The following is a 26,395-nucleotide window of genomic DNA, read 5'->3' as shown; positions in this document are numbered from 1 at the left end:
ACCTCAGTTGGTTTTGTGCAAGTTATGAGATATTAAGAAGAATGACAAAAAGACACCCTGCTCGATCAGTAAGAAAAAGGCTCTCTTTCCTCTACTGACACATGGCTTGGTCAGAGCTCCTGGGATGGATTTCAGGTTCCAATTGATTCTCCTGTTAGGGTACAACTTACCAGACTGTAGCCATGGCTCTGCCTGAAGGCATGCAGGACAAGAAGCACAGTCCTGACCCCAAATTGCTTCAATTAAGTTGAGAAACCAGCATATGAATTCCTCATACCTTAGCTGTTAAATATCCACTGACTTCAACAGACATATTTTGGCCACCTTCCAAGTACTAAGTGCTTATTACCAGGAAATGGAGCTGGCAACTGTCATGACTTTAGAAGAGTGTCAGAGGCTTTGGGGTCACCATGGAAGAAGTGGGACATATGTGGGTCTCAAGTAAAGGGAGACACCTAGAGCCTCTAAGGGAAGCAGAAGATACATGAGTGAATCTAGTCTGGGCATCTCATCCAGATGCATTCAACAACCATTTCACCAACATCTGCTTTGTAAGCGTTCCCTGGGGCCTCAGGGGTAAAGAAGGTGTGTGGGCCCAACCTTGGGAGCCCATCGTCTACAGACTGGCCTGTAAACAACTACAATAGACTGTGCAGGGAGAAACTCTCCCTGTGACTGTCTAAGGCCACCTCCACCCTTCAGCCCTTTATCCTGTTTTCCTACAGAAAAAACTTGAGCTTAACTGATAACCACATCCAAGAATCAGCTCTGGATTTGCAGTCAGGCAGACCTGACCTGGGTTCTGGTCTTGAATCTGCAAACTATCTGCCGTAGTTGCAGATAGCCTCTCTGAACTTTGCTTCCCTATGTGAGCATTAACCATGACAAGGTCTGTGTAACGCTGAAGGGCACAGGAATGGGTAGTTGTAGCACACACAGTAGTGCAGGGAAGAGATTGTACAGTGCTCAGAAAATCCATGGAGGGCCCCTTACTTGGGAATCACAGGCCACAAACAGGCAACCTGATTTGGTCTTTGGTTTGCCCCTCAATTTTTGAAAATTTGAATTTGTTGGCAACATTTTAAAATTAGGAGGTTTCACCTAAAAAAATTTTAATTTCTGACTTCTCTGGAAAAAGCAGAAGCTCTGAATATTTGCAAGTAAATAAGTCAATTAGAATATTTGCAAGCAAACAAGCAAGTAAGTATGTCTATTAGAGCTGACCAGACAGCCCAGAATTCCCAGTCCCCACTGTCCTCTCCACTTGCATTTTGCAGAAGGGTTATTTTCCTGACCCTCAGGGCTGCCCTTTCAAAGGCTCAGAACATTCTAAACCACAGACTCTCTTGTAGACTGGTGTGTTTTCTCCAGTTGCCTTACAAAAAGGAGGTGAAGGTCTCTCTTCCTAGGTAAGGGGATCTGTTCATTATACCGCTCCCGGCATAATGGGGGAGCTGAGACTTCCCCCATCTCCATTTCACTCAGTTCCCACCATCACCATGATCCGACCTGGGTAGAAAAGGCCTCCAAAACCCCTGGTGGATCCTGATGAATAGGCGGGGGTGTGTCTGTGCTCAGATGAACGTGTTGAGGTTAAGTAAATTGCCTGCAGTCACTCATGAAAAAGTGTTTTTGCCACCAGAGCCCTTTGGTTGGGTGGGGAGGCAATTTTTCAAGGCTTAGTGTCTTTGGCCCCTTGGTTTCTGCTTGACTAGAGAGGGGTGGTTCAGAGGCATTTCTGAATTAATTGGGAAGATAAAAGATGACTTTCTGTGGGTTTCCAGACAGAAGACAGAGCCCCAAACAGAGATGTCAGAAAAGCAGGCTCATGGGAAATGAAGCCGAAGCCTACGACTGGGGGGCTATGAAGTTGTGGGGGGCCCTCTTATTCAGGGAGAAGGGGATGGGTCCAACCACAGAACTGTCCAGCATAAATCACAAAGGGGAGTGAGAACGGCTTTTCTGACTCTTTCCCACAGTGGCTATTACCCTGAGCCGGCAGAAGACTCAGCTGAGAACAGGTTTCCCAAGCTCCTATATCTTTCCCTCATCTCTGTTCCTAAGCTCTGGGGAAGAGGTGCGGAGAGGCAGCTGGTTAGTGACACCAAGGGAGGCGCACCCTCTGCCACTGGGTATCAGCTGTTCAGGTGCTTAAACTTGGACCAGATTCTAGTGCCAAGTCTTGGCAAAAAGTGAACAAGAAAAGAGAATTCATCTGGTTCCGGCCTGGGGAAATCTGAGAGGGTGACTGGAAATCCAAGTGCAATGTCCGAGACAGTTACAAGTGTAACCTGCTTAGAGATGACAGCAGGAGTCATTGGGATGGATGAAGGTGTCAAGGTTAGAATTCTGTTGAACTACATCAGACGTTCCTAAAACCCAAATGCCCCAAAATAGGTGACTGGATCAAGAAGATGTGGTACATATACACCATGGAATACTACTCAGCATTCAAAAAAGATAAACACATGCAATTTGCAGCAACATGGCTGGAGCTGGAAGGGATCATGCTCAGCGAAACAAGCCAGAAAGAAAAAGAAAAATACCAGATGGTCTCACTCATAGCAGGAATCTAGAAAACCTAAATAAGGGGCCAGGAAAAAGACTAATTGCAATAAAGAAGAAATCAACAAGCAACAAGCAACTATAAACCAGAGACACACTATGGGGAGGGATTAGGGTCAAAATAAGGGGGGTGAGAATTGTATGGGGAATGTAACCAAGTTGAAAATGCATACATTGTGCAAAAAATGAAAAATGATGTAAAAAACATAGAAATTTTTTTTAAAAAGCTGTGTTTGCCTGTCTCCTCTGGCATCCCACTCATTCTCACTTACATAACAGATGATCACTGCGTGACCTGACTGTGGTGATGCTGAAACAGAGATGAATCAATCAAAAATTCTAACAGAAGGGGGAAGGAGGGTGAATAAATGTGGTAAAAGGGATCAAGTGCATGCTGAAGGGTGCAATTACACCTATGGAGCATCATGAATTGTATGCAGACTTTGTTTTATAACAAGGCACACCTAAAGCCTAGAAAATATTATACTTCAATGTTACTTAGATATTTTAAAACAAATAAAATTTGGGACATTCTTTTTAAAATTCTAAGATATAATCTCTGCTCCAAACAATCATCATCATCATTGTAATCTTAAAAGCAAAGACCATTTACTGATTATTTACTCTACACCAGGCACCCCAAATTTTCCAGTGAGACATATATTATTTCATTTCATCTGTACAACCACCTGCTAAGTTCAGTGCTATTATTATATTATCCTCATATTTTGAAAAATTGAAACTCAGAGAAGTTATCTGTTGACGCAGGATGGTGTGTTATCAATGAGCTGAGAATCAATCTAGAATCAAATACTGGTTATCTGACTCCAAAACCCTTGCTGTTAATCTTTAAGCTGTTTGGTGAAATGAAACATGCATTTTTTAAAAATGTTAACTAAGAACCCAAAGGCTATCACCATCAAATCATTAAGTAGCAAAAAAAAAAAAAAAAAAAAAGATTCATTAAGCAGCACCTTACAGGACTTGGCAAGCAGTAAGTAATTAATAAAAGTTTGTGGGAAGCAGGAAGGACTGGTGAAGAGGCTTGGTGGTGGTAGATACAACAAGTATTAGGAAAAGTCACAGAAGATTATAATGGGCAGGATATACATTACTGGAGACTTTTGGGGAGAGAAAATGTAGAGATGAGAGATTATAGGTAAATTCAGTATATCTGGGAGGAGGGCCTCCCCGGTGGCACAGCGGGTTGAAGGCAGCACTGTGAAGCTGTCCGAAGCCTCTGCAGTGATGGTTCAATCCCCGCCGGCCTCGGAGCAACCCACATGACGAGCAGACCTCTCCTGTCTCCCTGCTGCTCCCCTCGGCAGTGTACTTCGTCAGTCTGTCTGTTCTGTTCCCCTCTCTGTCTCCAGTGAATCCTCTCACCCTCCCGCACCTCTGGCCCGTACCCCAGTTCTTCTATAAATAAATAAATCTTTAAAAAAAAATATCTGGGAGGAGTGAGGAGAATCCTCAAATGCCCCAAGGTAAACTTGGGAAGTCATCTAATCTTTCTAATGTAACTAATGTGGAAACATCCAGACTTGGCATGACTGAAACTTAACAAATATGTACAGAACATGAAGGTCCTAGAACTTCAGTTTGTTCACCTGTTAAGTGGGGTAACAGTTGAGGATCTGCCTACCTACCACGGCATGGGTGATAAGGTGAGACGCAGGTTGCAAGCACTCTCCCTAGACACAGTAAACAGCAGGATCTTCAGGGGCCTGTTGCAATCTCCAGAGTCCTAGTCCCAGAAACAAAGGAGTGTTTTTAAAGAAATTGTAAACCTATTTCTACTAAAAGTCAGTTCCAGGCCTTGAGTATTGTCATCCCTAGACAGAAAGCAGAACTAAAGATAGTCCATGGTGGCCCCTTGGTACTGAGTCATAAACTCCTCCAGGGCAAGAATGGGGCTCTTTATCCCCCATGCCTCATGTTGTCCTTGCACAGATTGAACTGACTGCTATTTGCCAATGGATAAAATGCGTAAAGGCCAAACAAGGACACCCAAAGTTCAAAGCTGGTCCTAAGTTCTGACCCAAAATCATTTTCCAATGGAGGGATTGGGGACCTCATATACTTTATTCATTTAGGGATAGAAGGAACCAGAAGGATAGAGTGACCTCTGACAACTTCACTGTCACCCTGAGGTGTTCTCCATGACCTGACTTTTTTTTCTCCTTTCATGCAACCCCTACCTTTTTGTCCTCCACATAGCACCTACATCCATCCCCCTTCTCTACCATGGATCTTAACTTCCTTTTGCATAAAATGTCTTTTTCTCTAGCTGCACCCCAATAAGCAATCTCCACCTGTCCAAGGTTTAAACAAGAAGTAACTCTCCTGTCTCTCAGTGCTGCTCTCGTATACTCATAATTTCCTCCCAGAGTCCTCATTATAAGTATATATGTTCCATCTCTCTTTGTGTGCCCTGGATTCATGCATATGTGTTTTCACAGATCAGCAAGCTCCTTCCCCAGGATCTGGCATAGTGTCTACTGTAAAGTAAAAAAAAAGTAGTTAAATATGTATTAAATGAATTAATAAAGGGTTGTCCATCATAATCATGCGGTTATTTCTATTATCACCATCAATTTCATCAGCTTTTTTTATTTTTTTAAATTTATATATATTTTACATCATTGTTAATTCTTGTACAGTGTTTGCTTCCTCCTCTCAGGTGTAGTCCCCATAAAATTCCCACCACCAATTCACCCGTGCGCCATCACCTTAGTCCCCTGTGTCTCCCCTCTCCCCTATTTTGATCCTTTTCCTTCCCCCTCTCCTGCAGAGTGTCTCTGGTTTATAGTTGCTTGTTAATTTTGGTTTTTTACTTATTATTTTCCTGATCCCTTAATTGGTTTCCTTTTATTCATCACGAACATTGTTAATTCAAAGTGGGTAAAACTTGAACTAGCACCATGACTAGTACCTACTATACTCTTGGTGACTATTTACCGTAACACAAAGGTAATTCTGGAATAGCTTGAAATCCCTCCTGGTTTCCTGAAAAATAGTGACCCTAGCAGATGTTACAGGGTGTTCTGTCTTTAGCAAATTGGACTTCTACTACCCCAGGAGCAGGTCATATAGAGCACTTGCATTAGTCTCTAGCCCTTGGGGCTGTAGCATTAGCATGATTACTTGGTTTCCATTCATTATTTCCATTTATTGTATTCTTCCCTCCCTGGCCCTCAGAATCTCTAACTGAGAGTTTTTGCTTAACTTCTTTGAGGAAGAGTGACTAGATGTGGTCTCCCTCCAGCTATTTCTATAGCCCTTATCTGAAATTGAGAATGCAAGAAAAATGTTTTTCTGTTCTCTACCTCTGTGGGTTCTCACCAACCTGCCAAAGGGGAGTGGGAGGACCCACTCCTTCCATTAAATGGATGCCTTTGGTCTTATTTAAGAGAAGCTGTCGTCCTCCAGCATCTTCTGTCACTCCAGTGAGCATTCACTGTCAGATCTTCTGCACTGAGGCTACTGAATGAGTACTTATCACCAGAGGTACTGTTTTGATTGATTGATGGTCTGTGTGTTTTCCAGGCCGTGGTGGTTACTGATGGGGAACGCATCCTGGGCTTGGGAGACCTGGGCTGCTATGGCATGGGCATCCCAGTGGGCAAGCTGGCCCTGTACACCGCCTGTGGAGGAGTGAACCCACAGCAGTGCCTCCCTGTTCTGCTGGATGTTGGCACCAACAATGAGGTAATACACGTCCCGCTCAGAAACTCTGAGACCTGAGGTGACAGTTGCCATGGGCGAGGGGCACCTTTATGGTTTTGTCTACACAGCACTGGGCCATTTCTTTCCTGGGCCACTTTCTTCAGGGAGTTTCTGCTGTACAGCTATGAAGTGAAGGGCTCTTCTCACCCTGTTTGCCCATCCCTCCTCCTAACCACTGCTGGGTTTCCTTGTTCCTTACCTTCTTGAGACCTTCGGTGAATGGGGACCCCAGCTTGGGTTTTCTTCTCTTCCTTGCTCCATTGCCCCAGACAGTGTCTATTGCTCTGGAGGCCTCTCTTTCATAGGTTAAATGGGTCATGGGTGTATGTGTGAATGGCTGCTGGACTGAGGTTTTTTTTTTCAATATTTTAGAGCAGAGTGCCTCTGTGAAAGAATTAAGAATAAAAACATAAGGACAAGGGGCTAAATCTCTGAAATTAACAAATGAGTGTCCTGCAAACCCAGGGAGAGAAACTGAACAAAACAATGGGTAAGATCCATCTGCAGGATTCAGGTGGTTTAGGATTCAAAGAGCTCAAACAATAGCCAAAACTATGTCTGCTGTGAGTGCCATCATGCTAGGACATGACGTTTGTCTTCCATATCTGCACTGTGTCTGAGGCACAGGACATGAAAAAATATCCAAAAATTCATTCTTAATGATTTTCAATCAGTTTAAAGTCAGTATATGTCCACCTTCTCATTTAAAAAATAAGAATATTCAGAGAAATGTTAAAAATAAAATATAGCCACATAAACAACACTAATTAGTATTTACCTTGTCACAGATTCCCTTCCAGCCTTTCCCCCCTCCAAAGTGTATACAACCAAAGTTTGATTACTATAGAAAGTACAGTTTTTTATCATGTTATTTTAAATGTAATATGTGTCATGAAGTTTCTCCCAAATCATAGCCTTTCTTCCACAATGTTATTTTAATAGCTGCCTGCTATATCAAAATTAATGTTAAAATCCCACTATTCAATATATAAGTTGTTTCTATTCTTCTTATAAATATAAAATGTGTTCTGATACCCATTTTTACAGATCAGTCTCTGTTTCCATCTTTGATTAATTTCTTTAGATAAGTTCCTATAAAAGGAAATATTGAGGGAAAGAGAAAGGTTTTTTTTAAAATTTTGACATGTGTTGTGAAAAGTTTATATTGATATGCAAATTCTTCAGCCATCTCTTTTAAGAAAACTTGTCAAGACTCTTTATGTACTCTTCCTCCACCTTGGATTTAATTTCTTAAAAAAAAAAAAATGGTCATGAATGATTAGTTAGGCTTTCTCTACAATATGATCAAATGAGTCATGAGGGTAGGACTGGATGAGAGAGAACAAGAATAGGTCAGGTCTCAGTGAGCTCCAGGTCAGAACCTGAAATAAGAACAAAGGCAGGCCCCACCAGAGTCTTCAATGAACTCTGGAGGGCCCTGGAAATAGACCTAAAAACAAGCATTCACAGATAACAGCAAACCCCTGGTGAGGGAGAGTGAGAAGGATAACAAGAGATTATAACATCACAAATTAAGAACTATTATCCAGAATTCAAACACAAAAAGACTGAAGATTACATCTCCTTATCTAATAACAAGCTGAGCATGGCTATAATGAAGAAACTGAAAGAGATTGATGAAAAACTCAGAAATTTAAGTCAAGATAACACAAGAGAACTCAGAAAGACAATCAAAGAAATGCAAAAGAACTTAAAAAAACTAATCAAAGAGATAAAACAAAATTCAGAAAAGCAAGCTATTGAGCTCAAAAAGAAAATCAATAAATAGAAGGTAGAATTTGAAACTTTAAATAAGAAAGTGACATAAATTCAGGAGGGTGAAATTGCAATAAATAAAAGCAAAAACTTTAGACAAAGCTATGTATGTAGACTAAATCATCAAATGAAGGATCAAATCAGTGGCCTCAAAAATATCAATGCACTAAAAGTTTCAGGTGGAAGGAAAAAGAGAAGTGAGATGCTTAAAAAATGAAGAGCCAATTCAAGATATATCTAACACCATTAAGAATGCCAAAATAGGGCCTCCCCAGTAGCTCAGCGGTTGAGTGCTGGGTTGCGAAGCTGCCCGCTGCCTCTGCAGCACCAGTTCGATCCCCGGCCACTGGGTGAGGATCCCACATGGCACACAGACCTCTCCTGCCACCCGCTGCGCCCCTCAGCAGTGTACTTCCTCAGTCCGCCTGTTCTGCTCTCCGCTCTGGCTCTGGTGAATTCTCTCACCCTCCCACACTTCTGACTGTACCCAGTGCCTGTATAAATAAAAAAATAAATATTTTTTAAAAATGCCAAAATAAAAATAATGGGTACTCCAGAAGGGGAGAAGAAAGAGAAAGGACTAGAGAACATATTCCAGGAAATAATAAAGGAAAACTTTCCACACCTGGGGAAGGAATTAAATATACTAGTCTGTGAAGCTATAAAAACAGTTGGTTACCAAAATGCAATGAGGCATACACCAAGACAATAATGAAACTAGCAAGAGTTTTGATGACAGCTAGAGATAAAAAGCAGATAACATATAAAAGTATTCCCATTAAGCTTATATTAGACTTCTCAGCAGAAATTCTACAGGCAAGGAGAGAATGAAATACTGTAGTCAAAAATACTCAAGGAAAAAACTGTCCATCAAGAATATTATGTTGTGCAACACTCTTTTTCAGATATTAGAGAGAACTGAAGTCCATCCCCGACAAATAAATGATGAAGGAGATGTGCAATACTAGACCTCCCCATGAGAAATGTTGAAAGGAGCATTTTTATCTAAACCAAAGCAAAGAAAACATACAAAAAATAAATAATTAACTATATAGAACCAGAAAACTAAAGACAAATGACAATAGTAAATACCTATGTATCAATAATCACTGTAAATGTAAATGGACTAAACTCATCAATCAAAAGGCATAGAGCAGATGATTGAATGGATCCAAAAACAAAACCCAACTTTATGTTGTTGCCAGGATACCCATCTGAGCTCCGAAGACAAACATAGATGCAAACAAAATGGCTTCAAAAACAATCTTACAAGCAAATGGAATATGGAGGGAAAAAAAGAGGGCTAGCCATGGTTATACTGTTATATAATGACTCAGGTATCACTAAATCAGGAAGATATAACACTCATCAATATGTAGGCACCAAATGAAGGTGCACCAAGATACTTAAGAGAAACCATTATAAACCTAAAAACAGATATTGACCTCAATACAATAGTAGTGGGGAACTTCAACATCCCACTTACATCAGTGGACATATCAATCAAACAGAAAATCATCAAGAAAAAAATAGCCTTAAATAAGGAATTAGACCAGTGGGCCTGCTATATATTTATAGGGTGCTACACCCCACAAAAGCTGAGTACACATTCTTCTCAAGTACACATGAAACATTTTCAAAATAGAACACATGTTGGGTTATGAACAAGTATCAATAAATTCATGAAGATTGATTATAATGGTATTAAAATAGAAATTGCAAAAAGAAAGCATGAAAAATCTCTAATATGTGGAAGCTGAATAGCACATAACTAAATTTGTGTTATTGGTTTAATAGCACAATAATATTGTGTTTAATGTATATTGGTTTAATAAGGAAATCAGAGAAAAACTTTAAAATACTAAGAGAAAATGAAAATGAAGGCATGACATACTAGAACTTATAGGATGCAGCAAAAGCAGTACTAAGAGGGAAGTATATAGTAAAAGCTCCCACATCAAGAACGAAGAAAGACCTCAGATAAATGATCTAGCATTATGCCTTATGGGACTAAAAATGAAAAAAATGAATCCAAAAGCCGGTAGAAGGAAATAGTAAAAATTAGAGCAGAAATAAATGAAATAGAAGTCAAAAGTAAAAAGACACCCTATTAAATGAGGAAATATATTTGCACTTCATACATCTGTCAAGATGTTCATACATTTACAAAGAACTCATAATTCAACAAAAAGATAGTAAATAACCCAACTTTAAAAATGGACAGAATAATAGAATAGACACTTCTACAGAGAAGACATATAGGTGACCAAGGGGCACATAAATTTTCAGGGAAATGCAAATCAAAACCACAGTGAGAACTGGGCCTCCCCAGTGGTGCAGCGGTTGAGCGCTGGGTTGGGAAGCTGCTCACAGCCTCTACAGCACTAGTTCGATCCCCAGCCCCCTGTTGCTCCCCTCAGCAGTGTACCTCGTCAGTCTGCCTGCTCTGCTCTCCCCTCTGGCTCTGGTGAATTCTCTCACCCTCCCGCGCTTCTGACTGTACCCAGTGCTTGTATAAATAAATAAATAAATCTTTTTAAAAAAAACCACAGTGAGAGCCACCTCACCCCTGTGAGAATGACCCATATCAAAATAATAATAATGTTCAAAATGTTTTGGAGAAAAAGGAACCCTTGTACACTGTTAGTAGGAATGTAGACTAGTCCATCACCTATAGAAAACAGTATGAATATTCCTCAAAATATTAAAAATATGTCTACAATATAAGGTATCCACCCAAATAATACAAAACCACTAATATGAGAGGTTGATGCATTGCTATGTTCATGCAGCACTATTTACAATGGCCAAGTATAGAAATAGCTTAAATGCCCATCAACAGAGCAGTGGATTAAGATGATGTGGCGTGTGCACACAACAATATACCACTCAGCTGTACAAAAAATGCTGAACTCTTGCTATCTGTGATAATACGGACAGAGCTGGAGGTACTATGCTGAGTCAGGAGAAAGAAAATTATCAGATGATTTCATTCATATGTGGAATATGGAGAAAACAAATTATCACCAACAATAAGAAAAAAAGGAACTGTCAAAGCTAAGCCAAAATAAACCCTAGAAATAAGACTGAAGAACTGAAGCTATTAGAGAGTGAGGGGAAACAGAGGTGGGAACAAAGGTGGGAGGGGCACAATGGTCTTCGGTAACAGACCCGGGTGCTGGGACTGAGGGGGCAGCGTGGGCACACACCTGACTGGGTGTGAACTTATTCCCCTAACTCATGCAAAGTGTTGCAAACCTCAATAAAAAGGTGCAAATAATCATTGCTTACATAACTTTAAGCTATCACTCAAAATGTTGAAAGGGGAAAGTTTGCCCACAGCTTTCCATTTGTGGTCCCTTCCAGTATTTGTCTGTGTATGTACATAGATGTAGTTCTTTTCTAATTATAATCATAATTTTGTTCTAATTTTTCATTGCAGATTATTTGGAAAATACTTTCTCTTTATTTATTTAACAAAAAATTTATTGAGTATTTCGTATGTGTCAGGCACTCTGCCAGATGTGAGAGAGATACGTGAGCGCTAGTCGTGGGTAGAATATTCGAGTTGTCAGTGTTTGCACACTGTCACCTAATTAATCTTTTTTGTGGCAAATGTGTTGTATCTACTCACAGTGCCTGCTTCTCCGCTTGGGGCTTGAGGTCTCTGAACTGGTGTGGAAGGGAGAGTAGGTCCCTTGGACCTGCTGTCCCTGGCAGGAAGGACCAGGGTACTGCCCAGCTGAGAGGGGGCACAGCCTCACCCCCTCTGCAGCCCTGGGAGAGCTGGAAGGCAGGGAAGGCAGAGGAGAAAAGTAGGTGTCCTTTCCAGGAAAACCAATAGCAACACCTGCCTGTGCCAGTCACAGTTTTAGACCTTTATATAGTTAAGTCTCATTTAATTCTTACAACAACTGCACTGAGACTAGACTCCCCCGTATAGGAGAGGAAACGGACCTCAACGCCTGGGAACTACTTACCTCATGCTCCACAGCGCTAAGTGTCAGAGCTGGGTTTGGTTTTTTTTCCCCTCTTTTTTTTACTTACTATATTTTTTATTTTTTACATCATTGCTCATTTTTAAACAATATTTGCTTTCCCCACCCCCTCAGGTGCAGTCCCCATACCCAGGTCCCTCTGCCTAGACGAGTCACATGGCCCGCGGCCTCTAGAGGCCAGGCACTGCATGAGAGACAAGGCAGTGACCACCGAGAAAAGAGGTTTCTCACAGCCGGCTGCCCATGGGCACTCGGGAGCAAGTCCTGGTAGACTCATGCTATTTGCGTGGGCCTCCCCCTCCAAAGAAAGGTGAACACCTGCTGGGCCCTCTTCAAGAAACCCAGCAAATATTTGTATTCCATTTTTTTGTCTAAAAGTGTACTTACGGGGGAAAGCCTGGAAAGAGATATGCCTTAGTTATGTGGAGGGAGGATAACAGCAATTTTTATGCCTTTATGGCTTCTGTATTGCCTATTATTTCTTCAACGCCTATTATTTTTACAATGCCAAAACATATTCATTTCCTTTTTTTAAAAGGGACTCAGCACAAAGAAATCCAATTACAAAGAGTCTAACATTGGGAAGACTTCTGATTTATCTCTTTTCAAATGGATTCACTCTGTGATCTCCCTCACTGAAGTTCTTGTTTTATTTATTTTTTTTTTTTTTAGCAAATCAATTTGCAAGATTTTCCCCCCATGAGTCTTGAGACACATCTCTCCCCCAGACCCGGCAGAGGACTAGGAGAGAGAGACTCTGCCTTCAGCTTTCACCTCACATGGAGGCGCGAAGGGCACGGCTGTCAGAGTGACTAGACCGTCTGTGTGTGTCTATGAAACTCCTGAGGCAACAGGCTCTTTAATCAGGGTCATAAAACACCCCTCCTGGTTTCCTGTTGAAGGAAAACATTTGTTATTTTGAGCCCTAGAACTTGAAGTCACTATTACATGTGGACTCCAAGGAGATCTGGAAAAATAAATAATTGGGGCAGTGATCACACGAAGGAGGGGCAGCCATGATGAAGTGCCCAAGGGGAGCAGGGCCCCTGCTCCGGCTGCCATCATGGTTGCTGTGGGTTGGTTTGTGCATTTTGCTTCTTCCACACACAGCAGAGTCACAGACTGTTCACTTTAGAAGGGACCTGAAATATTTGCCTCTCAATCCACTCCTGTCACACAGAAAATGGAGTTCCCAAGCAGAAATAGCTCCCCCTATGTTTGAATCAAGACCCAATGCTCCTACTCTCTGCTTGAGAGTCTCAGGGGGGCAGCATGGGGGTGAAAGCATTGGCTTCAAGTGGCCTCTGAGCCTTGGAGTCTTCTCCTGGTGGAAGTCGAGCCTCTGTGGATTCAGTCACATGGACATGCTGTGTGATTCCAGTAGCTCACTCGGGGGAGGAGGGGAGTCATGTGTGCATGGGGAGACAAACACGGGAACAGGAATGGTCACTGAACCTGGTGAAGGTGCCTTGGGGACATTACTGGATTCGGGGAGACTCTTGGGATCCCCGATAGAGCTGGGTGTTCTTCCACCTTGCAAGAACACACTGCTGCAGCTAGTGGACAGTCAGCGTGCACTACGCAGGGCTGTCAGAGGTGTGTTCTGCGCACATGATCAATGAGGGTGTCCTTCTCGGACCTTTGTAGCCTAGTCTTGGCCTCAACTGAGCTCTCAAAGAAGTGCATGGTGGGCATCACTGCAAACCTGATGGGTGAGGGTTCTATGTCCACAGCATGAGCCCAAACCACAACCTCCCAAACCCCAGATGCCCTCTGAGTAACATCTCAAAGCACCTATTGTTATAGAAGAGAAATAATTTTTCTGAGCCAGGAGGTTCATCTCTCCTCCAGCTCAAGTCCAGTGCTCAGTGACAGGGTGAGTGAAGAGAAGAAAACCATTGTTTTCTGTGACATTTTTGGCTCCAGAAAAAATCTTAGGAAGGCAGAGTTAGGCAAACAGCCATCAAGGGAATATTTAACTCCCACAGCGAGTGGAGGAGGAGATTCCAGTTCACCGACTCTGGAAGAGACTTCTACTAGAATTATACTTACAGGAATATTTTGTTGCAAAGGAAACTTAGTAACTGTAACACAGGAAGGCACAAGGTCAGTAAGCTGGTCCCACCTGGGAAGACCCTGGTCTAGTTCTTGTTTTCCCACCAAATTTGCTTGGTGACCTTGGCAGCTCATTTAATCTTTCTAGGCCTCAAAAACTCATTTGGAAGAAGTTAAAGCAAGTGATTTCTAAGATCTCATAGTTCTTAATTTGACATCCCCTTAGCCCAGGCCAGAGACTCAGGTATCTCGTGTCAATACCTGCTTTGTAAGGGCCTGCCTTGCCCCACCCCATGGGAATCACTGGAGAGACACAGGGAATAAGGAGCAGATTCTTGCCTCAAAGAACCGGCATTATGTGATGAATATCATTTTCATCCTCATTGATAGAGAAGAAAAATGAAGCAAAGAAAAGCTAAATATCTTGGCCAACATCACAGAGCTTAAATTCAAACCCATCTGATTTCAAATCCCAAAAATCCTTCTGGTTCTAAAGCCAGGCCATACTGAGGATGCTGGGGGACCATCCCAGCCACAGCCACCAGGCGCAGTACTGCCCTTTCCATCGCACTACATGGCCTTCCAACTTCCTTTTGCCTTTCCTGATAGAGCTACAGATTTAGCAAAGAAAATAAAAGATGAGAGTTCAATTTAAATTTCAGATAAATGGCCAATTTTTTTTTTAGTCTAAAGTGTGTCCCATGTAATGCCTGGGACATACATTAACTATTGATAATTCAAATTTGGCCAGGCATCCTGCATTTCCAACTGACAGTACTATCTGCTGAAAACTTCTAGATATTTGTATGTGGAAGTCAGGAATAGAGGAGGGCTACATGGGGAGAGACCAGGCCTTATAGCCCCACACTCCATTGGCAGTCATTGTTACAGCGAAAGCACTCAGTGAGACTTCTTTGTGTCATATCAGGAGAGCTGTGGGAGTCCCCACCCCACCTACCCCCTGCTGCTTTTGAGAAGCCATTTTCCTCCTGAAAGGCGAGATCCAGCAGCTGGAGCACACATGACCCGTCCCCAGACCCTGTTCTAGCCCACTGCTTCCCAGCCTGGTCATCAGGGTGATGCCTGGACATTCTCAGCCAACCGCACTCTGCCAGAAGGCCCAGGGAAGATAAGGCACCACCCCCATCTTCCCTGGTCCCCACAGCATAGAATGTTGGGGTACAAAGGGCCCTGTCTTGAGACCCAATCAAAATAAGACTGTGTTTCAGCTTAGCCACTTCGGGCTGTGCAAGCGTAGGCAGTTTATTTAAACTTTAACCTCAGCTCCATCTTCCTCAGCTGTAAAATGGGAAGAGAATCCTTAAGACAGAGGATCCATTGTTCACTTTGAAGGTGATTCATGGAAGGGGAGCACTAAGTATGTAAAACCTCATCCTTTGACACCTACTCCCCCTCTGCCACACACGCAACTGCTGGAGCAGAAACCTAAATTGTCTCAAGTAAACGTAATCTAGGGGGAAGATATTGAGAAAGGACTCGTGGTGCCTTGGAGAAAGTGCTAAACCCACCCATGGCCCAGCATTGGGGGTAAGGGGTTGGAAAAACATACAGTGCCTGTTCTTTTCTGTCCCACAGAACTTTGCCCAGCCATCTCCTGCAGTGCTACCAAGACAGCTTGGGCCTAGAGCACTATCTTTATCAAAAGTTCACTAATTCTTATTATTAAGAAGAGTTGCCAAAGCAGCATGGCTCAGTGGTTAAGATAACAGACTTTGGAACCTGAATTTGAATGCTGATACTTCTACTTACCTGCCCAAGGACTGGACAGGTTGTTTAACTTTTCTGAGTCTTCTTGCTTCATTTATAAAATGGGGGGAAATAATAAGACCTACCTCTGTGTCTGCTCAGGTCCTTTAAGAAAGAGATATGTGAGAGCTTTATTGGGGAGACAGCCATAAAGAATAGAGTGGGGAAAGCAGGAGTAGCTGGGGGAAGGGACTTCAGACTATAATCTTACTCAACTTATATCTTTATATCTTCTAAGAGTTCAAATGGAAATGAAGAAACATAAATCCTTATCCTTAGGAGCTCATATTCTTGGTGAAATATACACAAAAATAGATAATTCCAGAAGACCCCATTACAAGGAATTACTTCTGCTACCCAGCATGCTCTACCTGGCAAGCACGGAAACTGATGTTTTGAGAAAAGAAAAACACTTTATTACAAATTGATTGGCAAATATAGAGGAGTTAATCTGAAAATCTATCTCCCAATTAAGAAAAGGAATGAGGTTATGTAGGTTTTAATTTTTATTGGCTAAGGAGTAGGCTAAAGGTAAAGAAATGTGAATGTGCCTGAGATTCATTGACTAGTTACAGAGAAGTTCATACATGAGGAAGTACGAAGAGGCTTTTCGCCAGGTTACTGGAATTTGACTTATTTTTCTGGGCCCCTCACCTCTGAGGAGCCCCCTCTGCATTAATGTTTCTCCACTCAAGGACTGGTGAAGCCTCTGCTGTGTCTGAAAAAGCAAGTCTCAGAGAAGAGTTAAGATTTTTTTTCTTTTTGCTTTAGGTTCTGAAAGCAATTTAACCATTTAGCCATGGTTACACTTCCTGTTTCCCAAACACACCAGGTACTTCTTCCTCTTTTTTGTCTCCAGCTCCCAACCTTTCTTCTCATTGATTTCTCAGCCTAGAGGGCCCAGCCCTCCTGTCAAACACTGCAAGTCTTCTAATGCCTGACCATTTCCACCATGACACATCCCCACCCATCCCCAAAGAGAATTGTTTTACTCCTCTGTATGCTCCTGTGTGCCACACTTGGTCCCAAAGCATGGTCACTGTACCCTATAGCAGAGTTTGTAAGTTTAGTCAGAAACCACTTGATAGGCTGCATGTTGAAGACAATAACCATTTTCCCTTCATCTATAAATCTCCCACATGGCCCAATGTCAGCAGTAACAATTGATCTGTAGATGTGCCATGCATGAATGAGTCCACTGATTCCGAGATGTTGGGGGTGGGAGAGGCAGCTAGGAAGCGAGCCAGTGAAAGTCGCCATGAGACCAGTGTAGACAGTGTGTGAATGATGTGACAGAAGAAGCTGCAAGGAGGTTGGGAAGTGAGAGTGACCTAACACAGGATGGCATGAACAGTAACATCTTTCCCAAACAGAAATTTCTGGTTGTATCATTCTATCCTTGTATCCCCAGATTTTAGAATGATGCTGTGCACATGGTAAGTATTCAAATATTTCATTGAAAGAGTAAATGAATGAATGAATGAATGAATGAGGACTCTACTTGAGTCCAGAACAGTGGCTTTGGAGGAGTTACCTCAATCCAGATACTGGCGAGAGCCATTCTCAACTAGGAGCAATATGGACCCCAAGAAGACATTTGGCAATAGCCAGAGCCATTTTCCATTGTCATATCTGGGGATACTACTGACTTCTAGTGGCTAGAGGTCAGAGATGCTGCTAAATATCCTAAAATGTGCAATTCAGCCCTCACATCAAAGAATTATTCAAATCAAAATGTCAGTAATGCCACTGAGGAAATATCTGAAATAAATCCAATCTCAGTCAGAAGTTGGAAGACTTTGAGAAATGCTTGTCTGATTCAAAGTTTCCTGGCTCCGGGTCTCCCCAGTGGTGCAGTAGTTGAGCGCTGGGTTGTGAAGCTGCCCACAGCCTCTGCATGCAGCGCCTGTTGGAACCCTGGCCCTGGGCGAGGGTCCCACATGGAGCGCAGACCTCTCCTGCCGCCCGCTGCTCCCCTGAGCAGTGTACTTCATCAGTCTGCCTGCTCTGCTCCCTGCTCTGGCTCTGGTGAATTCTCTCAACCTCCCGCACTTCTGACTATACCCAGTGCTTGTATAAATAAATAAATAAGTAAATCTTAAAAAACAAAGTTTCCTGGTTCCTAAAATGGGGACCACCTGGTAGTCCATACTCAGGGTCTTTTTTTTGGGGGGGGGAGGAGGTAATATATTTGTTTTAGCTGAGCTTTTACAAATGTTTTGATCAAATTTCTATATAATAATAATTTCTTAGTCAATTGAATCAGATTCAGTCAGGGTCTTAGCCTCCAGAACTTCCAGATTTGATACTTGGAGGAAGGGCAGATGGCTCCCCACTCCCTCCCACCCCCCCATCCACTGGTCCTTTCCATTAAAGCAGAGCCCTTAAGGAAACGGATGCTGTCTGTTCCAGGAGCTGCTCAGAGACCCTCTATACATTGGCCTGAAACACCAGCGCGTGCGCGGGAAGGATTATGATGAGCTGTTGGACGAGTTCATGCAGGCCGTGACAGATAAGTAAGTGGCCCAATCTCCTTTTTGAAAGAGGACTATTAAGAGATAATGTGACTAAAGTCAACTCTGGTTTTGGTAGATCCACAAACAAGAGGCGGGAGAGGCACACTTTTCTGGATGGATCTGAAAATTCCAACTTGGCCCCATGTACTTGGGAGACTTAGAACCAAATAGAATCACTCTCTGGGAGAATCTTTCGGAACAGCAAGGGTTAGGATGAGGGCTGATGCCTGAAGTCTGTGGTCTGGAGGCAGTTGAGTGTCTGATGCCCCAGGTGGAAACCCCCTTGGTCTGAGCTGTTCTGGGTTTGTGCCATAAATTAGGATGCTGTGAGTGGTGGACAGAAGTGTCCCCTTCTGATGGAAGGCTTTGGAAGGCAACTTGCCACACTATTCACCATTTCCCACCTCTATCTGAGGACCAGGGCACATTAATAAGCCACTACAAGAAGCCATGTGCTCTCAGGGCTGAAACTCATGAGGTGTTGTGTCTGTGTGGGGGTGTGTCATATTGGCAGAGTCCACAAATCTGACTGTACTCATAGCCAACCGCCCGCCTCACTATGACTGCCATACTGATGGGATGGAATCCTGGAAATAGGCCAGTCAGTCAAATCAGAGTTATAGCAGCTTTCAGGTCCCTGAAGACCCAGGAAGTCTCTGTCTCACTTGAAAACCCCTAGCCTTTGTTTTTGTCCTTGGAGCACCTGGGTTGTGGCAGTCTCTCAAACCAGAGTGATGGGCTGGAGAAAGAGTTGCTCTGGCCTGTGCAGCCCATAAAGTCTCATTTGGTGGGCTTTGGGAGTGTGCCAACTGGGTTTGATGCTTGACCCCACCACTTCCAGGTCAGTGACCCTGGACAAACCTGGCTACTCAATTTTTAAGTTTCCTTTGGTTTCCTTATCTGGGACTAAAAAGAAAGCATTTCATTATCATTGATGTTGTTACTGTTATGTCTTTGCTTTTGCTTTTTAAAGTGAGAGAAAATACTATAGTTGTATGGAATGGGAATCATCCTATAGAAAAGCAGGGATCATCAGTGGAGTGTGGAGTAAGGGAGCAAGAAGGTGAAGATGTAGTGCGTACCTGAGGCTTAGTTTTAGATAGAACACACTAATATCCACTGCAGGGACAGAGGAGGCAGAGATGGGGACAAATGCAGACATGTAGATTGATGTGGTGGGGATGTGTGGGGGCCTCCTAAGATAAAGGCAAGGCTGTCCACAGCCAGTGAGGATGGGGATGGAGGTGGTGGAGGCATCAGAATGGAGGAAGCAATATCTGGAATATCCACACTAAGGAATTAAAGTTTGCTTGCTAGGCAGTCAGCCCTCTTGACGTTACTGGCCATGAATTCAATGTAGGTTAGTTAGCCTATTTCTCTTTTTTCTGTAGCACGTTTCAACTCTGGATGCAGGAAAAACAGAGTAAGGAATTTCATAAGGGTTGGAATTTTGCCAGACAAGAGAAAAAAGATTTGAGAGTATATTCGAGAGGACCATTGTTGTGATAAGTCATGACATTGAGGCTGGATAAGAAGAGAAGCGAGGGCATGCTGAAAGAGAGGAGGGGTAAGGGACACTGATATGATCAATGGCTGCTAAGTCCTAATGAGGCTGAATCATAGCACTGGGTAGGAGATGAAATGAACTGGGAAGAAAGGTAGTGGTAGTCAGGAAGTTAGGTGATTGAAGCTGAGATTATAGAGGAGGTGCTTCTGCAGACCACCAAAGCAGCTAATTCGAGAATCAGACACATTAATTGAGGTATAGCATCTAAAACAAGGGAGGTGAGTGTTCCACTTCATTCTCCTCCTTTCATGCTGTCTTTAAATACCACATTAAGTCACAGGTTATTGAAAGTACCTTTGGATACTAGCCATGACAGTGAAGGTAGCTTGGTGGAGGGATGCCTTAGGGATTGAGTAGATCAGGGGCACAGTGATCCCTCTGGATATCTGAAAGCCATTCTTCCAGGAAAAGCTTGGATTGCTATTTAAATCCACATGAAGAAAACCCATTGGTTGAACACCCAAAGAGGCAGTTTTCAGCATAAATCAGAGCTATCTCACAGTGCATTGGATTCTTTATGTGTTAGAGCTCTCCATCACAGAAGGAACAAGGATAGGTGATGTGACTTATTGGTGGTGCAGGTATAGGAGGAAATTTAAGCATTATATACTCTTTAGGATGCCATCCTACCCCAGTGTTCTGTTAGGCTCTCTTAAGATCTCTGTGTGACTGGTAGTATAGATATAATTAAACTCATTTTATGGAAGAGGAAAGTCCCCAACCCTAAATTCCTAAATTGCTGAGATAAGAGTGACAAAGAAGGGAAGTAATAGTGTAAAAAGCCTGACTTTAAGTAAAAGTTGACTATGATAATATACATAGAAAATTCCAAAGACTCCAGTAAAACTCTATTGGAAATAATAAACAGATACAGTGAAGTGGGAAGCCACAAAATTAATAAACAAAGTCTGTTGTATTTCTTTATGCATATAATGAACTAGCAGAGAGAGAAATTGGGGAAATAACCCCATTTACAAGCCTATCTCATGTCATACAAAGTCTGAATGACTGCAAGTTGAGCCTGGGTCTGTTAACTACAAAGGCAGATGATTTTCTACAAATTTGAGTTACTGGTGCACGAAGAGAAGAGAGTGGAATTGACTGGTTTTTTGCTTTCTGTTTCCTGTTTACCTAGTGAGTCAGTAGTCATTCCATTATTCCCCACAGAGACATATTGCTCTTTGTGTGAGAAGGTTAAATCAACTAGAATATAAGAGGCTCTTCAAATAATCATCAAAATCAGTTCACAATCTCTCAGACACATGGGCCATCCAGGGGTGAGTCCCTGTGCAGTGAGTGCCTCAGTCCAGAGGAATGTGTCCTGACGTCAGAACAATGAGGGGTTGACAGTCGGTTATTTGGCCTTTTTAATAAGCTCAAGCAGATGTTTCTGTGGCTACTCTAGGTAGGGAATGAGCTGGTTTCCCCAGGCACTCTTGGGAATGTAGCTCTGAGATGGAAATCCCAGCCTGGGGGTGAGTCAGCAGTCCCCAAGACAAACATGGTGTATTTTAAGAAAGAACCTTGGGAAATGTTGGTTCCTGCCTCCAACATCTTTGTCTCTTTCCAAACATCCTGCTAATACAAGCTCCACCTTCTTGACTTTACCCACTAACCAGAGTGTGTATTAAGATGCGGAGGCCAGAAAAAGTCACTGTAACTCAGTTACTATCTTGGAGTTTGACCACTTGGGAGGACCCACCAGCATGAAGGATCCTCCATGCAATCTGTGAACTTCAGCAATAGACAACTATGAGTGTCCTTAAAGTCAAGATAAATCTGATGTTCCCATGGGCAGGAGTGGATATTCCCTTCTTCCTGCTCTTCCCCTACCATGCAAAGGAACCCAGAGTATTGTGCCTGTGTGACAAGTTTCCCTGATGATTCACACTTATGTTTTTTCACTTCTACAACTTAAGAGTAGAACGGACCGGAATGGTCTATTTTAAGTTTGTACCAGGAGCCCTGGTTCTGTCTGATACTTGGTCCAAGTTGGAAAGAAGTTTGATGTCAGCAACTGCTGTAGGCTTTAGGAAAGGTGAAAAAGAAACTACCCCTTTATTCTCCAGCCCCTCCCCAACCCTAAATTCCTAAATTGCTGAGATAAGAGTGACAAAGAAGGGACGTAATAGTGTAAAAAATCTGACTTTAAGAAAAAGTTACCCATGATAATATACACAGAAAATTCCAGACTCCAGTAAAAATCTTTTGGAAATAATAAACAGATACAGTCAAGTGGTAAGCCACAAAATTAATAAAGAAATTCTGCTTTACGGTGGGCTGGAAAAGCAAACGCGGATCGGGATCGGGATAGCGCGGAAAAGCAGCGCGGTTGAAAAGCAAACGCGGATTGGGATCGTGGCTACCCAGGTCCCCGCACCTGCACCTAGGCTTGCAGGGAGACGCGTGCAAAGATCCTCACTAAGGTGAAAGTCCCTCACTGAGTATCCAGGAACCAGGCACCCAGGCCCGGGAGCGGGGTTCAAAATACGCCATTCTGTGGACACTGAACTGGGCTACAGCCCGCATCCTGGACCTGAGGGCTTTGGAACTGAGATCCGGGGCACAAAATTCGGGACATGGGTTCTCCAGGACGGTGGGGCACAAGGCAGACACAGCACCCCAAAGCCGTTGAGGTTTACCCTACCATTCCTGCTCTGTTTCCTGTCCCACGGGGTGAAAAAAAAAAAAAAACAGCTCCCCAAGGGCTCTAGGAGAGATCTCTGGCGCCACCTAGCGACTTGAAACCAGCAAAGGCTCCTGGAGGAGCCAGTGGCCAGCTGGGAAGTTAGCCCACGCCGGGCCCCTGCCTACCAGTAGTCTGAGCCCACAGGGGGAGCGAGTACCCAAAACCAGGGCAGACCAGGCGCGCAGAAGAGTGTGCCTGAGACTGGAAACGCAGGGAGTGGGTCCTGCATCGCCATTTTAGAACAAGGACATTTCTTCAGTAAAGACTGCCTGCAGAAGGCTCCCTCAGGAGCCAGAGGTGAGCCGGGGAAGTTCGCCCACACCAGAACACCTCTGGCCTTCAGTCCAAGCCCAGAGGGGGAGAGGGAACCCACTGCTGGGGCAGACCAGGAGCACAGGGGAGTGTGTCCCCACATCGGCATTTTAGAACAGGGACCTTTCCTCAGTAAAGACTGCTTAAAACTGACAGATGGCTCCCGGAGGAGCCAGAGGGGAGCAGAGAAGCTCACCCAAGATGCCAGCCAGTCCCAGCAACACAGTGTCCCAATGCATACGGCAAATTAGAAAACAGTCAGTAGGGAGTACAAGAACCACACGCAACATAGCAACTCCTCAGGGAAGAAGCACACCACAAAAAGAAAACCAACCCCCAGATTGCAACGACAGTAACTTGGAAGAACTTCTGAGCCTTCCAGAAAGAGAATTTTAAATTGCCATGATTAAAAAAATGACAGAACTCATAAAGGAAAACAATGATAAGGGAAAAATAATCAACGATTAGTAGAATGAAATTGAGTCCCTAAAGAGGGAAGTAAAAGAAATGCAGGAGATCAAAGAATTAATGGAAGAACTAAAGAATTCTGGGAAAAGCAATGAAAGCAGAATAGATGAAATGGAAGAATGAATAAGTTCTCTTGAAGACACAGAAATAAAAAGAACCAAAACAGAAAAGGAAAGAGAAGTACGAAGGAAAAAGAACGAAGAAAGACTTCGGGAACTATCGGACACCATGAGGAAAGGAAATATAAGAGTTATAGGAATAACAGAAGGAGAGGAGAGAGAAGTAGGAACAGAGAAAATATTCCAGGAGATAATTGAAGAGAACTTCCCAAATGTGAAGAAGGAGCTGAAAATTTATATACAAGAAGCAAGAAGAACACCAAACTTCCATGACGAAAGGAAAAATACAGCAGGACACATAATAGTGAAGCTCCCAAGATTCCAAGACAAGGAAAAAATAATGAAGCTGACAAGAGGGAAGAAACAGATAACATTCAAAGGAAAACCAATCAGGCTGACATCAGACTTCTCTGAAGAAACACTACGGGCAAGGAGAGAGTGGAAGGACATAGTCTACAGACTCCAAGAAAACAGATGTCAACCAAGAATACTCTATCCCGCAAAGGTTTCCTTCCTCTATGAAGAAAGAATAAGGACATTCCCAGACAAACAGAAACTATGGAACTTCATTACCAATAAACCCCCACTCCAAAAAATACTACAAGGAATCCTAAGGCCAGAACCTCAGAGGGACGAATAACAACGAAAGAAGACAAGGAAAAAAAAAAGATACTAAAAGAATAAATAAAATCAAAGGAAAGACAAACACAATGGCAAAAACAGATGCTAACATATCAATATTAACCCTAAATATAAATGGACTAAACTCTTCAATAAAAAGACACAGAGTTGCAGCCTGGATTAAGAAACAAAACCCAACCTTTTGCTGTCTCCAGGAAACACATTTAGCTACAAAAGATAAAAATAGACTCAAAGTTAAAGGATGGAAAACAATCCTACAAGCAAATGGACCAAAAAAGAAATCAGGAACAGCTATACTTATATCAGATAAAACAGATTTCAAACTCAAAAAAATAAAAAGGGATCCCAACGGTCACTACATTATGATCAAAGGGACAATAATCAAGAAGAAATAACACTAATTAACATATACTCACCAAACGAAGGAGCACCAAAATATATCAGACAACTGTTGTCATCTCTGAAAACAGACATCAGAGAAAACACATATATAGTGGGAGACTTCAACACACCACTATCAACAATGGATAGATCAACAAGACAAAAAATAAGTAAAGAAACTAAAGCTCTAAATAATGACCTAGAGCATTTGGGCTTAACAGACATCTAGAGAACACTAAACCCCCAAAAAACGGAGTACACATTTTTCTCAAGCGCACACGGACCACTCTCCAGGATCAATCACATACTGGGACACAAGACAAACATCAACAGATACACCAAGATTGAAATCATACCATCCATCTTTTCTGACCATGAAGGCATCAAGCTAGAAATAAAACATAAAAAGAAGGCAAGGAACTTTCCTACCTCATGGAGACTAAAAACCACACTACTGGAAGACAACTGGACTAATGAGGAGATCAAAGAGGAAATTAAAAAATTCTTTGAATTGAATGACAAGGAGGACACCAAAATCCTAAATGTATGGGATGCAGCAAAAGCAGTAATAAGAGGAAAATATATAGCAATAGAAGCTCACATCAAGAAACAAGAAAGAACTCAAAGAAACAACCTAATCTCGAAGCTCAAAGATCTAGAAAAAGAACAACAAAAAAAACCCAAAACCAGTAGAAGAAAAGAAATAATAAAAACCAAAGCAGAAATAAATGAAATTGAAACTAAAAAAACAATCCAAAAGATTAATGAAACCAAGAGCTGGTTCTTCAAAAAAATTAATAAAATAGACAAACCCCAAGCCAGGCTCACAAAGGAAAAAAGGGAGAAAGCACAAATAAACAGGATCAGAAATGAAAGAGGAGAAATCACAACGGACACAGCAGAAATAAAAAGAATAATCAGTAACTACTATGAAGAGTTGTATGGAAACAAGTTCAACAATCTAGAGGAGATGGACAAATTCCTACAACTCTACAATCACCCAAAGCTAGATAAAGAAGAAATAGAACACCTAAACCGACCAATTACAAGCAGCAAAATTGAAATGGTAATCAAAAACCTCCCCAAAAACAAAAGCCCAGGACCTAATGGATTTACAAACGAATTCTACCAAACATTCAGAGATGAATTGGTGCCTATCCTTCACAAACTCTTCCAAAAAATTGAGAAGGAAGAGACAATACCAAACACGTTCTATGAAGCCAACATTAAACTAATACCAACACCGAACAAGGACAACACAAAAAAGGAAAACTACAAGCCAATCTCCCTAATGAACACTGATGCAAAAATCCTCAACAAAATTTTAGCTATCAGAATCCAACAATGTATCCATAAGATAATTCACCACGACCAAGTAGGATTCATTCCAGGGACACAAGGATGGTTTAACATCCGAAAATCAATCAACATTATCCAACACATCAACAAAAAGAAATATAAAAACCATATGATAATATCAATAGATGCTGAGAAAGCTTTCGACAAAGTGCAACACCCATTCATGATAAAAACCCTTGAAATTATTGGGATACAAGGAACATACCTCAACATCATAAAGGCCATCTATGAGAAGCCAACAGCCAGTATCATTCTCAATGGTGAAAAGCTAAAAGCAATTCCATTAAGATCTGGAACAAGACAAGGATGCCCACTCTCACCACTGCTTTTCAATATAATACTGGAAGTCCTAGCCAGAGCAATAAGACAAGAGAAAGACATCCAAGGAATCCAAATAGGAAAAGAAGAAATCAAACTATCACTATTTGCAGATGATATGATAATATACATAG

At 42.3% G+C, this 26,395-nt stretch overlaps 1 protein-coding gene across 1 annotated transcript in view; it reads left to right on the top strand.

Moving 5' to 3' along the window:
* ME3 (malic enzyme 3) overlaps nt 1-26,395 on the top strand; it is a gene marked incomplete at its 3' end in the record, with an annotated part of 220,180 nt that overhangs the window by 150,391 nt on the left and 43,394 nt on the right. The window contains exons 5-6 of the mRNA XM_084250209.1: nt 6,115-6,276; nt 18,303-18,406. Of these exons, the coding sequence (XP_084106335.1) occupies nt 6,115-6,276; nt 18,303-18,406 (266 nt within the window). The remainder of the gene's footprint in view (nt 1-6,114; nt 6,277-18,302; nt 18,407-26,395) is intronic.

Source organism: Talpa europaea (assembly GCF_964194135.1).
Source record: "Talpa europaea genome assembly, chromosome: 1".
Classification (NCBI taxonomy): domain Eukaryota; kingdom Metazoa; phylum Chordata; class Mammalia; order Eulipotyphla; family Talpidae; genus Talpa; species Talpa europaea.
The sequence above is the reverse complement of the archived record's forward strand: the minus strand, read 5'-3'. Positions and strand labels throughout refer to the sequence as shown.